The sequence below is a fragment of the Phalacrocorax carbo genome, chromosome 2 (assembly GCF_963921805.1).
Source record: "Phalacrocorax carbo chromosome 2, bPhaCar2.1, whole genome shotgun sequence".
Classification (NCBI taxonomy): Eukaryota; Metazoa; Chordata; class Aves; order Suliformes; family Phalacrocoracidae; genus Phalacrocorax; species Phalacrocorax carbo.
This window is the reverse complement of record NC_087514.1, coordinates 120208890-120222046: the sequence shown is the minus strand read 5'-3', so window position 1 is coordinate 120222046 and position 13157 is coordinate 120208890. Positions and strand designations below refer to the sequence as shown.

Sequence of the window (13157 nt, the reverse complement as noted above, 5' to 3'; positions counted from 1 at the left end):
GCAAATTTGGGGGTTGTCCTGTGCAGGGACAGGAGTTGGACTCGATGGACCTTGTGGGTCCCTTCCAACTCTATGATTCTATGATTTCTGTTACATAGATATAGCTGAACCTAGTACAGTAGTCAAAGTTTCTTTTAGACTGACAAATAGCAAGTATTTTGAAAACATACCTGTATTTGGTCAATAGAATCAATAATTATAATAATGCTGCCTTGATGACGTGCAGAAAGTTTTTCCAGCCAGCGGGGAAACTCTTCCAGAAGTTTAGCTGGATCCAAAGTCAGAGGTGACACTAACCAAGAATGCTGCATAAGCTGCAGAATTATAAACATAAATAAAAAATTCTACCTTAAAAATCAACTGGGATAGTTGAAAGAAGTCCTACAGGTACAAGAGGTGGAAAAAAAAACACCTGAAAAAATGAACTAACACATGATTTTAGGGCAATTTTTCTAGTAAAGTTCACACAGAATTCTTTTCTTCTAGTATATGCAGAAAGCTGGCATATGCTGAACACAAAATATTTATTGAACTCATTGTGTAAATTGTAGAGAGGTAACCTGAGTTTACACAATGGACAAGGGATTTGGAGACTTAAAGGGCTTAAAAGTTGCATGGGTTAAATAGGCAGACTTCTAAAATACATGAGAAAATTGCAAGGAGAGCACAACTGATTTAATTTCTCTAAAGGTTTCAGTCCTGTGAGGTCCTTAGTGCCACCATGTGAAGGAGAAAGAAAGCTCAGACCCTGGCACAAAAATACTCCCCACATATCTCACACACACTTAAAAATAAATTAACATAGCAGAGAGACTAGTCTAGGAACAATATGGTGCCAACTAGTTAATACAGCCTCAGGTTTCTAAACACATAGACAGAAGGAATACCACCTGCCTCTTTCATTGGCCAGATGGCTGGAAATTTTGGAAGAAGCTTATATGGTTTTATAAAGCATCAATATAGGTCACCGGAAGCAAAACTGCTAATGTCAATCTATTATGAATATGCCAGAGACACTATTTAATTGATCTGCATTCAATGTTTAGGGTCAGATTCCCCACGTTCTATAATGCCTTACATTTGTATTATTCAATGTAGAAAAACCTGAAGAAAATTTTACCTTTTGGCATACACAAACACACTGGCACTTTCCAAAGAATCATGCAATGCAGGGTATGTAATAATGCAACATACCTTTAAAGTAAGGCGCTTAATTATCAATGCAGATTCTGAACTAGTAGACATGGGCCTCCCAACAAAGTGATAAAGAATGAGTGTGTTTGGTGAATGCTTTTGTTGCAATTGAATCCTAATGAGAGAATAAAAATAAAAAAACACGACACTTCGCATACTATAATTTTGCAAGTGTATCTCAAATAAAAACTATCAGTTTTGCCAAAGGAGAAAGAGGGTCTGAGCTAGAGGCGTTCCATGTTTATCTTACAGAATAGGATAAACATTTCCTGAGCTATAATTGAACTTTTTAAGTCAGATTCCATTTTTGCTCTCCCCAGTACTGCTAGCCATTAGCAACTGCCCTTCCTGGCACTGGATAGTCACATGTCACTAAGCTTTTCAGAAGTAATAACACTAACAATTTCTTTTTATGTCAGCAAATTTTGTCATAGCCTACGAGTGACCATAAAACACATTTCTGTGATAAATTATTGGGTCTGATCTTTCCTTTATTTCAGATAAAAAGATTCCAAAGGACCCCTCTTGTGTATCAGAGACAGGCAAGACTTCTGAGCTACTGAAACCGCTTATTAATGCTGTGCAAAGTCAGATCTGTAGGGTGTTGCAACTGGAGTCAGGGAGATGTTAAAGGCAGTCCAGATGGAATTAGTGCTGCCATTTTACCTCTAATTAAACTGATAAGAAGCTTGAAATGCAATGGAAACGTTTTTCTTAAATTTCATTAATACCAAAAAAAAAAAAAAAGAATTGTTTAAACTACCATTTTGACAGAAGGAGAGATTTCCCAGAGCCTGGTCCTCCTGATACAAGCAGAGGTGGAATTGGTGCTGGTGCTGCTACAAGGTCATTTAGACGTTCAAAATACTATAAAAAAGAAACAATCATTACAAATATTCAACAATCTGAGGGAGTAATATAGTGCTAGGTAGATACAAAATGCATGTACAGGTTTATTAAGGCAAGGGAATAACTACTGAAATGCAGTATAATACAAATGGAAAGAAATTTTATAAAGAAATACTTAAACCACAGAATTTATTATCTCATTAAAGAAAGTGTAAAGGAAAGAACCTTTTTTTTTTTCAAAACTCTGTTTGAAATGGAACTTTCAGTGCTAATAAACTGAATTAGTGTTACTACAGTAAAGCAACTGGGTAACTGTTCAGGCTTCCCCACCCCACCCTCCCCTTCCCTCAACTATTCCACTGCATTGGATATGATTGCCAGGACAAAGCCTTCAAAGCTGGCATCTGCCATGAATGATATTTTGAGGCACTAAGCACACAAAAGAAAGGTTTTCTTTCACCACATGAATGCCCAAGTACGTTGTAGCAGAGTTTAGGATGACAAAAACAGAACCAAAAAACACCCTTCATCCACTTGGGAGAAATATTTTGTCTGCAAACAAGAATTGGAGGCGCACTGAGATACACATAGGTGTTTTTTTTCTATTGACGTTTTATCATTTTATTGTTCTAGGATGTAGTAAAGACGGCACAATCCTCCAATCCATTGCCAATATATGAGTAGTGAAGTGAAAGAATAAATTGTGCTGGTAAAATGAGGGTACTAACAATTTAAACACAATAACATAGAAACTGCATGCTTATGTTACATTGTAACATCAAGGAACATTGCCCAAATAAGCTGTCACATCACTTTCTATGACCACTTCAAAATTTTTTTCTTCTTACATTCATTATACCTTCCCTACATATAACTGTTCCTGGTAATCCCTATTTGAAATGTTTTTAAAATTTTATTTCAAGTAATGAGTAAGTACTGAGATATTCAACTGCTCTCTACTTTTAACTTTCCTGTGTTCTTCTCGCATTTGTATGGCTGCATGATGAGACGAAATCTTTTCATTAGTCATCTCCAAAAGACCTAATTCCAGGTGTCAAGGCAGAACTTGGATTTTCTCAAAAACAACATTCAGATCCTTTTCTATTGACAACCAAAGTCTAGGAGAATACCCTACTTCTGGCACACTATTATAGTGCTTTTCTCCAGTGCAGGAACAAAAACTGCTTCTTTGTCAGTGCCATTCAACAACACACAAACTGGCATCTCTCCCAGAAAATAAATATGCCGTCTATAGAAGACATATGGCTTCTTCTAGCCTAAGGAGTAATAGCCTAAAGGATGCTCTCACACAGCTTCTTCTGTAGAAGTACATCTTGCCTAACAAGAGATGGAAATGAGTGATGACTTTCTCTTCATCCATATACATTTTCCAATGTACTTACTTTCTCAAATCCCAGCTCACATGTTGAATTAGAGGCTTGCTGAAAAGCTTCCATCTGTTCTTGTTCATCATGAGCATCCCACAATACATCACCAAAAACTTCTTCTTCAGGAGCAGTGGACTCTTCCTTATTATCCAAATCCTTGCCTTCTAGTTCTGTCATTTCATACCCCAATATATCCTAAGTAAAAAGAAAATTACATGGAGAAAACTGCAACTATAATTCTAAACAGTGCAGGCACATTTGGTGTTATTCTCAATTCCATTGTATATAAGTGCAGCTCTACTAACTTCCATATGCTTATCTCCTTTTAGGCTAGCAAAGAACATATATAAATGAGCAATTAGATGAAACCAAGTTAACTCTGAACGGACAGGTTTCAAGACACTGGCTTTTAGTCTTCTCATAGTGGAAGCAACCCACCACAAGGAAGGCAGAGGAAAGAATGGACTATGCAATCTTTCCTTATCCTATGATATGGATAAAGAGAAATTAAAAGAGAATTTAGGCCACCAATAGACCCCTTTCCCCTATTACTTCTGCTCTGTCCATAAAAGCACTGGTCATTTTTGGGTTATTGTCCACCTGCAGATTTCTTTGCTTGCCAGATATTAATGATAAAACATAGACGGATCCTTTGAATTATGTCCAAGTAGCATATAGTTATCACACTGTCATCACTTAAGATCATAAATCAGAGTAGGAACAGAAAAAGCTTAAACGCATTATGTACCCTACCTGTTTAATTATCTTTTCCACACAATTATAGATTTCATATGCTCCTTCCTCCACACTTCCCATATGATCAATCATCTGAAAAAGTAAATGGCAACACATGACACAACTCTGAATCCAGTTGGGAACAGTATTTAGGACTTCCAACAAAACCATTCCGGAACACAATTTAAATTCCATTCTGTTGCATTCCTCAAGTCAGATTCACTTCACCTAAGCTTTTAGAAGTTGGGCATCTAGTTTCAGCTGTTCTCAACATTTCTGTCTGTACAGGGAAATAAATGGCAACTGATCTATCCTCAGATGGGAGGAATCTCTCTGGAGGTACACTTCTTTCTGTTCAGTGGCTACAGAGGGGCCTTAGGTAAATAACTTTACAATTTAAAGGGCTAAACACCGGTGAGAAATTTTATACCTATAGCACAGGAATTTTTTTTCTTTTTGTGAAAATGCAGTGGCTTTTAGTCTCCCCTGCTAATTGAAATGACATAACATTCATAAATTTCAGCTTCATCAATCTGTTCCTATAATGAGCATCCAGAGCAATGAGTGTAATACAATTTCTCCTAAAATCTGTAACTACTAGCACTCAATGTTGTTTAGAGCAGGAAAGCAAGCTTTTTAAACTTCAACAGTCTTTAAAATGCCATACCTTTGCTTTGTTCACGTTAGAAATTTGCTCAATTAACTGCTGCACTGAGACTGAACTGACTCTGCCATCCTCCTTTCTGTGGTAAATTAGCCGGGGTTTTTCTTCTGGATTTCTCAAGAAGGCTTCTTCACAGTCCTCCAACAAACAACTAGATTGGAAATCAGCATTCTTGTGCTATATTACACTGCTGTAGTAAACAGTTCAATCAACACAAGCGCCAAAGATGGGTTTCACTGCAAAATCTAATTCAAAAGTCGTATCTATTTACAACAAAGGGCAAGCAAATATTTCAGGAAAGATTTTAAGATACATTCTGAGTCAAGGAACAGCTAAGAGAGAAATTTATGCTACTTGTACCAAAAAGATTGAAACCATTTATTAATTTTTATGATTGTTGCTTGGTAAATTAAAAGTTCATCTTTCTGTTATACCAATATACAGGGTGAAAGGTAATTGCCCTGCATGGAAAGGATATGGATTCACACATGATTAACGAGCTTCATATACATGCTCTGTCATCACCTATTTGAAGGCTCTGTTTTACTCCTTGACTAAATGAAAAGTCCTCTAGTACTTGTCAGATGTAGGATAGTCTTTTAATTTATAGTAGTTGAAAAGGAGAATTACACACCTCCAAACACAAAAGCACTTTGTATTTATATATGTCAGTGATATGAATGGCTATCATTCTCAGCAATCTACTGCTGTTCCACAGAAGGAACAATAGAACTTGTGGATGCTGACAATAGCAGACAGGATCTCTCAAAATATTCTGTTCTTTATATGAGCACTACAATTTTTATCACAGTTTTTCTAAGAGAAACTCTCTAAGTGAATACTGTTGACAGGAATACTCCTTTGTGGTTTTTCTTCTTGCGTATTTGGTTCTTAAACACTTGTGACCCACATACATAAAACTGGATTATTTGCAACAGTATCTCCCTGGAGTGTCAATATACCCTCAGCAGCTGACATCATCTTTCTAAGAGCACGAAGGTCTGGCAGCCCTAGTCTGATTCCTCTGAGAAAAGGAACCTCTTCTGTGGTACCTGGCTGTTCTCTGAAGCACTCCTCTGTTGCAAATCTTAGCTACTAATGTCTCAAGCCAGCCTTTAATTCTCTGCACGCAGATGTTTAATTTACAAAATCAGGAGGTCTAGTTAATACAAGAGCTCTAATAATACAGCAGTATTTGAAATCCCTAGAGTTCAAAATCTATCCCTGATATGAAACTTAATGCATACCAGTATTTTCAGATTTTTGCCTTCATACAGATGTTTTGGAATGACCGCTCTGTGATCCTTAATATTACCTTTTCTAATCCCTTTTTCTTTTTCCTTCAGCAGAAGGACACTCTTCCCTCCCCAAACATCAAAACCAAACTCTGCCCGAGATTCCCAGAAACAGTCCTAACACAATTCTAAAAGTAACCCTAGTTTAGTGTTTTTCATTTAGTAGAAGTCATGTTTCTTCTTCTAGAGGGTTAGGAAATTACTCACTGAACAAACAGAACACATTGCATCACCATTTGTCATAAACCATCATGACTTCAGTAAATTAAGCTGTAGAAAGCTAGCCGGAGGTACCACACTGGAGAACCATGAAATGAGTTCGAAAAATAGCCAAAGATACAAAAAAAATATGTGACAGAATAAAATACTACAGAGGGGTGTAAGGCTAGATAAGCAAATGAAAAACGCTGAGGACATTCACAGCAGCCATCTTGAATTCCTAAGACTCCAGCAATACACACGACAGAGAGCTGCTCTTGGAAAGCAACACACATCTGTATTATGAAGACATCTTTCATGCTGTGTCTTAAAAGAATCTGTAGCTACAAGAAAAAGGAAATGATACAATGCTGATATATTCTTTTAACTGTCCCCACTAGCAAACCTAAAGTTTGAAGGAGTATTATTTAGAAGCCACTAGCTTGAAATGTACTGAGCAAAGCATCACATAAATCATAATAAGCTATGCACTCTGCATAAATTACCAGTTTCCATTTGCTTTACTAGTGTGGAAGATACTTACATTGGCAAAGTTAAATGCAGGAGCAAAATGACTAATGAACTTTTTTCAATTTCCCATTTTCTTACGTCCTTAAGAGGCCTCTCATTTTCTGCTGGAAAATTAATAACTTGAAAGAAGTACCCCATTGTTTCACAGATTCTTTGAAGCTTTGGTGAGTAGTTCTGAAAGCAAATTTGAAAAATGGTGCTTTATTAATAAATCTGCATAGCACTGAGGACCTACTAGATAAATCTCAGTTTCTTTTCTCTATGCAGTTTCATCCCCTGAAGTCCTTGACAATACTTTCACTGACTTCACTGAAATCAGGCTACAGCTTTCAAGAAATATTAAACAAATTTCTGAATAAGTACCACAGTGGAAACAAAACAGCATACAAGTTGGCATAAGTTTGTGAGGTACTCACTCTAATGAAGTTTTCCACTTCTGGTTGAGTCTCATCAGTACTAATAATAAAACATCTTACTGTGTTACTCCACAGAGAGTGGGAAAACAGAGGAGTAACCTGTAATAAACTGGTGACAGCAGCATCCCAATCATCTGCCAATAAAAAAAAAAAAACCAGAATGAAGTCTGGAAATCTTCACATCTGATTACACTGCATAACATATAAGTCATCACCTCTTAACATTATGAATACCACATTTTCTTTAAAATAGTAGTAGAGGATTTACTCAACCATTTTAATTTTTAAAATTTGAATTTAGAGAACCCATATAATCCAATAATGTTGTATAATTTGGTAATGTGGCAAAACAGCAGTGTTAAATATATTTGTATTATCATCACAGTAATATTTCCTTTAAAAAGGATTGATGAAATGTATCCACAAAATCAAGATGATAGTTGTAAAATAAAATTAAAAAAAAATATGCAGGAATAATAAAATCACTCATAATCGAACTTTTTTTTTTTTCCTCCAAACCTACATGTATTTAAATTAGAACATCCAAATAAATGACAGCGAAACGTTATGGGAACGTCCTCTTCTTGAGATAAAGGTCATTGCTTTCTGTAGTACTGTATGTGAATTCCCTATGGAAGCAAGCTTTAAAGTTTTAAAACTTTCTTAGGTTCTTGATTTTGCAGCTAGTCATTCTTTCAAGCCAGGAAGAGGCTCCCGTTTCAGTACCACATGGCACGATGAAAGGCGTACTGTATGAAGCTGGAGCCAGCACAGAGCAGACCGTCTCCTCCCACTTTGCCGGCACAGACTGCTGCATCAGAGCCTGAAGGACTAAAGAAAAAAGCAGGAATGCATGCAGGAGGGGTTCCAGGGCCAGGACAACAGCAAGGGAAACCAGAGCACCAGAAGACAATTTACAAGAGGCCATTTGGGAAACAAAGTTCAAAAGCAACAATTATTGATAACAAAATACCTAACACTGATTCACATAGCATTGCATACATCCTGGCCTTGTGATCAGATTTCCATGAATGCCCCCCTAAGCAGAGTAAAACCACATGCAAAACCAATGAAAAAAGCAGGGATATACTTTATTCTAATATGAATGTAACATTCATATTCAAGAGCTAGATAATTTGAATAAAAATGGAAAAAGAATGCCAGCAGATATTGAGAGATCACTATCTTCCTTAGTCAACATAAGCAACAAAATGGTATTTGGCTTACTTACACGGAAGCATTACTCCCTGCTGCTTGCTAAAATCACTGCTGCACATACCATAGTCACCAGCTTGGCATGTACAGCTACGGATTCCTTTTATTTTTCACAAAGAATTCCAGATAGTCCTTTAGTCAAATTACATAAGAATGGACAGAAAAAGAGCTAAGAAAGAACATAATTATTTAAGAACAGACAGAAAAATGACATAGACACTTATAACCTCAGCAAAACAAGCCACCATTACTTACCTCTGTTTATATTTGCAAATGGTCCCTCAACGTCTATTGAGCTATGAGCAAATTCAGGCCCTCTGAAAGACTGCTGAAGTTGCATCATACTACCCATGGATGGCTCACTTCCCAGAGCTCCTCCATTCCAGTATTCAGATTGCGCCCCAGCAGCTAAGAATAGGAAAACAAAAAAGACCCTTGTCATTAAACAAGGTGAATTATCAGTTTTAGATACTCAGCTGAAACCTACTGCAACACGCCATCGATCATAATTTTTTTTTCTCCTTTAGCAGATTACCTCACACCTTTGTGTGCGCTGTAATTCTAAATGGGCGCATGTCCAAAGTTAATGAGAAGCCATGCTGCTAATGGGATGTGGTTATTTGCTAATATTTGTTATTGTATGGATTGCTCACATCTGTTGGGTTCAAATGATGACTTGTGTTACAAATCGGGAAAACAGTTCACAGTATTGCTGCAATCATTTGTGCACATCACAAAATTGACAACTTTTGTTCAGGAATGTTCCATCAGTGAAAAAGTGTAAGAGGCTGTAGGTCAGTATTTAAATATATTCTCTACTCTGTGTGTTTTCACAGTATCTCTTCATAATATGCTTGGATTACACTTCTGCCAATCAATATACAACTTTCAAGACACTAAATAAATCTTCCACGGAGAAAATCAGGAAATTCAAAGAGACTCAAAAAAAGGTAAGAAGGGAAGAATGAATTAAAAAATTAATTTAACAGAAAAGATGACAGAAAAAAATATAAAACAAGACTATCTGTACTACTGAAGTTCATCAAATGCATAATTAGTGTGCAAAAAGCCAATCACTACATTATGAAACATTTCTTTTAAAGACTGCATATTTATACTCCTGCCAAGATATGACAGCTGATATATCTGAATAAGCAAAAGAAAGGTTAAGCAACAGCACTTGTGTGCAGTTTTTCTCAGTAACCCTTCACTGTGCAAGAAGTAACGGTGGCCATCCTTAAGAGCGCTAAGGTCCTAACTGTCTGCTCCAGTTACTGCTCTATTTTAAATCAGATACAAAGTCAGAGGCCTGATCACATACCTATCTGAATACTTCCCATGTTATCAAACACCTCTTACAGCATATCCAAGGTTTTGCCTTTTACATCATTAAGATTGCTAGGGCTTCCCTTTAAAAAAATTCTTGAATAAAATTACTATTTTGGTCAGTTCATATTTGTTAATTATCTAACTCTGCTATTCTGAAAAGGACAGCAACGGAGACTGGCATACTTCGTCATCCACAGACAGTATGTCTGTCTAAGATTCCCTTAGTTTCAGGTGTTCTTTTTGGACCCTTTGAAACATGACCTCTCATATCTAGAATCAGAAAACTCAGAAAAGGCTAGAATACTCAGAATTGTTCATGGAACAATTTTTTAAAATGTTCAAGCCACTGTGTCTAGACAGTGCTCAATTTTCTTCATCTATTCATTCCTAAGACCAGAAACGCGAGGTTCCCACAATCTAAACAAAGTTTGTTAACATCAGCTGCTTTTACCCTTTAAACTGTTTTATGTTGCTTTTCAACCTGGATTAATAAAACTTTTTTCAAATAAATATTTGTCCTGTGCTTTACTATTCAGAGATTTCAGTCACCTTCCACCACAAAATGCTGGGGTTGAAATTCTCACCTGTAACATCTGTACAATTATCATCAGAATCAGACTCTTCGGGATCAAACACTTGGATTCCTTGGGCCTGAAGTCTTTGAAGTTTTGCTTCTAGCTCTCGTTTGGCCCTCAGTAAGTCCTGAATCTCATTTTCTTTAGTTTCTCTAAAAATCTATGAGCAGGAAAGGAAAAAAAAAATAAACCAGGAAATATAAACCATCAATCTTTTGAAAATCAGTACTGGTTCCTGAATTCACGTTATCTGATTTCAATTGGAAAAATAATTTTCTAGCATTAGTTTAGCTGGCAAAGGCATGAAAATGTGAACAAGAAGCCATCAAGAGCCTATAAATGGGCAGTAAAACATAGTTTAAAATTATCTATTTTTAAAACATTACCTTTTTAAACCTTATTATACTGTTCTGAAAGTTAGAAGTCTGCATTAGCATAGGAAGTTCATTAAAAATAGCATGTAACTTTCTTCACCTTTTAAAGTTTATCGTCTTCTAAAATCACTACAGGTAATATTTTTTTCCAAAGTTTCCCTTTTATTCTTCCATGTATTTTTTACATGTACATATAATCTTGTTTTTAATTTTGATTGTTGCAGAAATTACCTAAGACAGAAAGTGATCAAGTATCCCCAGCTGTCCTGTTTGTAAAATAGTACTATCATGAGGGGAAGAAAACATGAACCTAGATTTAAATGCAGAGAGGTGAAATCTTCAAGTCTTATTTTCTTAAATAAGATCAAAACCAATCCTCTTTTTTTATATATCTGACAAACATTAGCACCTGTTACAATTAAAGACATCATGAATCTTGAAGAGTGCAAAACCAGGACCTATTGCTCCGTTTTGGGTTGTAGAAGTATCATCTTCTGCACCAAGAGAAAAGCAGAAGCATCAGCTTGGCCTCTCAAGTCATCCCTCCAGAAACTGCAATGGCTTTTTTCCTTAACTATCGTATTTTAGCAGTCAAAAGAGATGCACCAATACACACTTTTCTTTAATGTAAGCTTGAAGTGTTAAATATTACAAAACTATATATAAAATTTATTCAGAAATAATGGAACTCTGTTCACACTCCTTCAGCACGTGTCAGTTTGCAGCCTGTATTCTTACTCTCAAATATGAATACATTCCTGTGTTCAGACGCATCACTGAGTATTCTCCTTTTAATATTTAAAAAGTTATTTTCTATTTTTCCCTCTTAGTTTTACAGAGAAGTTTTGTTAGGATTATCTTGAAGGAAATAAGTAGCTACAGCTATGATACAGCAATTCTCTTTTTTTAAGAAAGAGAGGTCCTTGTGAAAGCTGTTGGAGAAGAGTTCATTGGGGGAATACGACCAAGTGATACCTATCTTTTTTTTTGTCATTTTCCCAGGAAAAGAAGTCATGCCATACCTTGAATTGTCTTTTGACCTTATCTCGATCGTGTTCAAAAGTAGCAGCTCTCTCCATGGCTTGATATTTAGCTTCCAGAGCACTTTCTTTCTCTCTAAGTATTTTCTGGTAAGTTTTCTGAAGTGCCTGAAAGCATTTAATACAGCATTTTTTCTGAGTGAAAGCAATCGCCGAGATAAAGTTTTAGATTACTTTTCAGCTAATGAAATTCAGGTCTGAACAGTGTTATCGCAGCACCCTACACCTCTCTCCTTGCTCTCAGGGTGACGGCCATGCACCCTGTGGTCCCCATCCCCAGAGGCACACCGTGACCGCACCCCGACAGCTCGCCAGGATGGCACTGGGGTGCGCACCATTTCCCCGGCACCCTGCCCTCCTTGGGAAGGACAACTCATCGCACCCATCACCTCCCTGCCACAGCTTTCCTGGGAGCGGGGCGAGTCCTTCGCAGCCTCAGGCGTGAGGCTTTGCCCCCTCATCCCAAAGGGCGGCGGGAGCTACCTGCAGCTCGGCGCGCAGACGCTTGTTCTCCCTGTCCAGTTTGGCCTCCTTCTTCACCATGGAGGCCACCTCGTTGTTCTTGCTGACGCGAAAGATCTCGTATTCCTTCTTCAGGCGCTCGTACTCGGCCACGCACTCCAGCTCCTGCACCGAAGCCGTCGACTTGAAGCTGGCCCCGATGAGGCCGCCGGGCCGTGAGGCCCCGACGCGCCGCAGGGAGCCGCGCAGCAGCCGGGCTTTGGGCTTCACCTCCACCGGGATCTCGCAGGCCTCCCCGCCGCCGCCGCCGTACGTGTCCTCGATCACCTCCCCTACCCCGCCCGCCGGGCTCACTAGGGACGACGCCGTCCCCATGGCCGGGGGAGGCTTTAACACCGATCGGCGGAGACGGTGCCTCCGGCGGGCCCTGACGGCGGGGACATGCCCCAGAGGGAGCGCTCCGGGAGGCAGCTGCTCCCCGCCTCGCCGCGGCCAGCGCCCCTCACGGCTCACCCAGCCCGGCCGAGCCGCGGGGCCCTCCGAGCCCGCGGGCCATGGTTCGCTCCGTGCAGCGGCCAGACGGGGAAGGGAAGGGCGGGAGGAAGCCTCCTCCCTCCCTCCCTCTCCCCCCTCTCCCCTCCCGCCCCGTCCCGTCCCACAGCGGCTCCGTCCTGGGGAGCGCTGCCGGCGCGGCCCGGGAGGGGGAGCATGGGCCGCCCCCGAGGCCGGGCAAAGGCGGGGCTGCGGCGACCGCAGGGCGGGAATCTGCTCCAGTAAGGAAAACTGGGGGTTTTTTTAAGGTTGTGCTTTTATAGACAGGCGCTAACGCGAGGGCATGGCAAACCCTCCCGTTCCCACTGACACCTTCTCACCGTGCGGCGGGGAGGCCTCA

At 39.1% G+C, this 13157-nt stretch overlaps 1 protein-coding gene across 2 annotated transcripts in view; it reads right to left on the bottom strand.

The window, feature by feature from the left end:
- NPHP3 (nephrocystin 3) overlaps positions 1 to 12874 on the bottom strand; it is a 29467-nt gene extending 16593 nt beyond the window's left edge. The window contains exons 1-12 of one of the 2 annotated variants that reach the window (XR_010371669.1): positions 12287 to 12874; positions 11786 to 11911; positions 10399 to 10549; positions 8741 to 8893; positions 7271 to 7404; positions 6868 to 7028; positions 4834 to 4981; positions 4185 to 4259; positions 3447 to 3626; positions 1958 to 2061; positions 1195 to 1309; positions 171 to 314 (exon numbers count right to left, since the gene is read on the bottom strand). Coding sequence is in view for 1 of the 2 variants with exons in the window: in XM_064444122.1 (XP_064300192.1) it covers positions 171 to 314; positions 1195 to 1309; positions 1958 to 2061; positions 3447 to 3626; positions 4185 to 4259; positions 4834 to 4981; positions 6868 to 7028; positions 7271 to 7404; positions 8741 to 8893; positions 10399 to 10549; positions 11786 to 11911; positions 12287 to 12640 (1845 nt within the window). In the remaining variant the exon portion in view is untranslated. The remainder of the gene's footprint in view (positions 1 to 170; positions 315 to 1194; positions 1310 to 1957; positions 2062 to 3446; positions 3627 to 4184; positions 4260 to 4833; positions 4982 to 6867; positions 7029 to 7270; positions 7405 to 8740; positions 8894 to 10398; positions 10550 to 11785; positions 11912 to 12286) is intronic. The other variant, XM_064444122.1, reaches the window with a different exon arrangement.
- Positions 12875 to 13157: the final 283 nt, after the last annotated feature.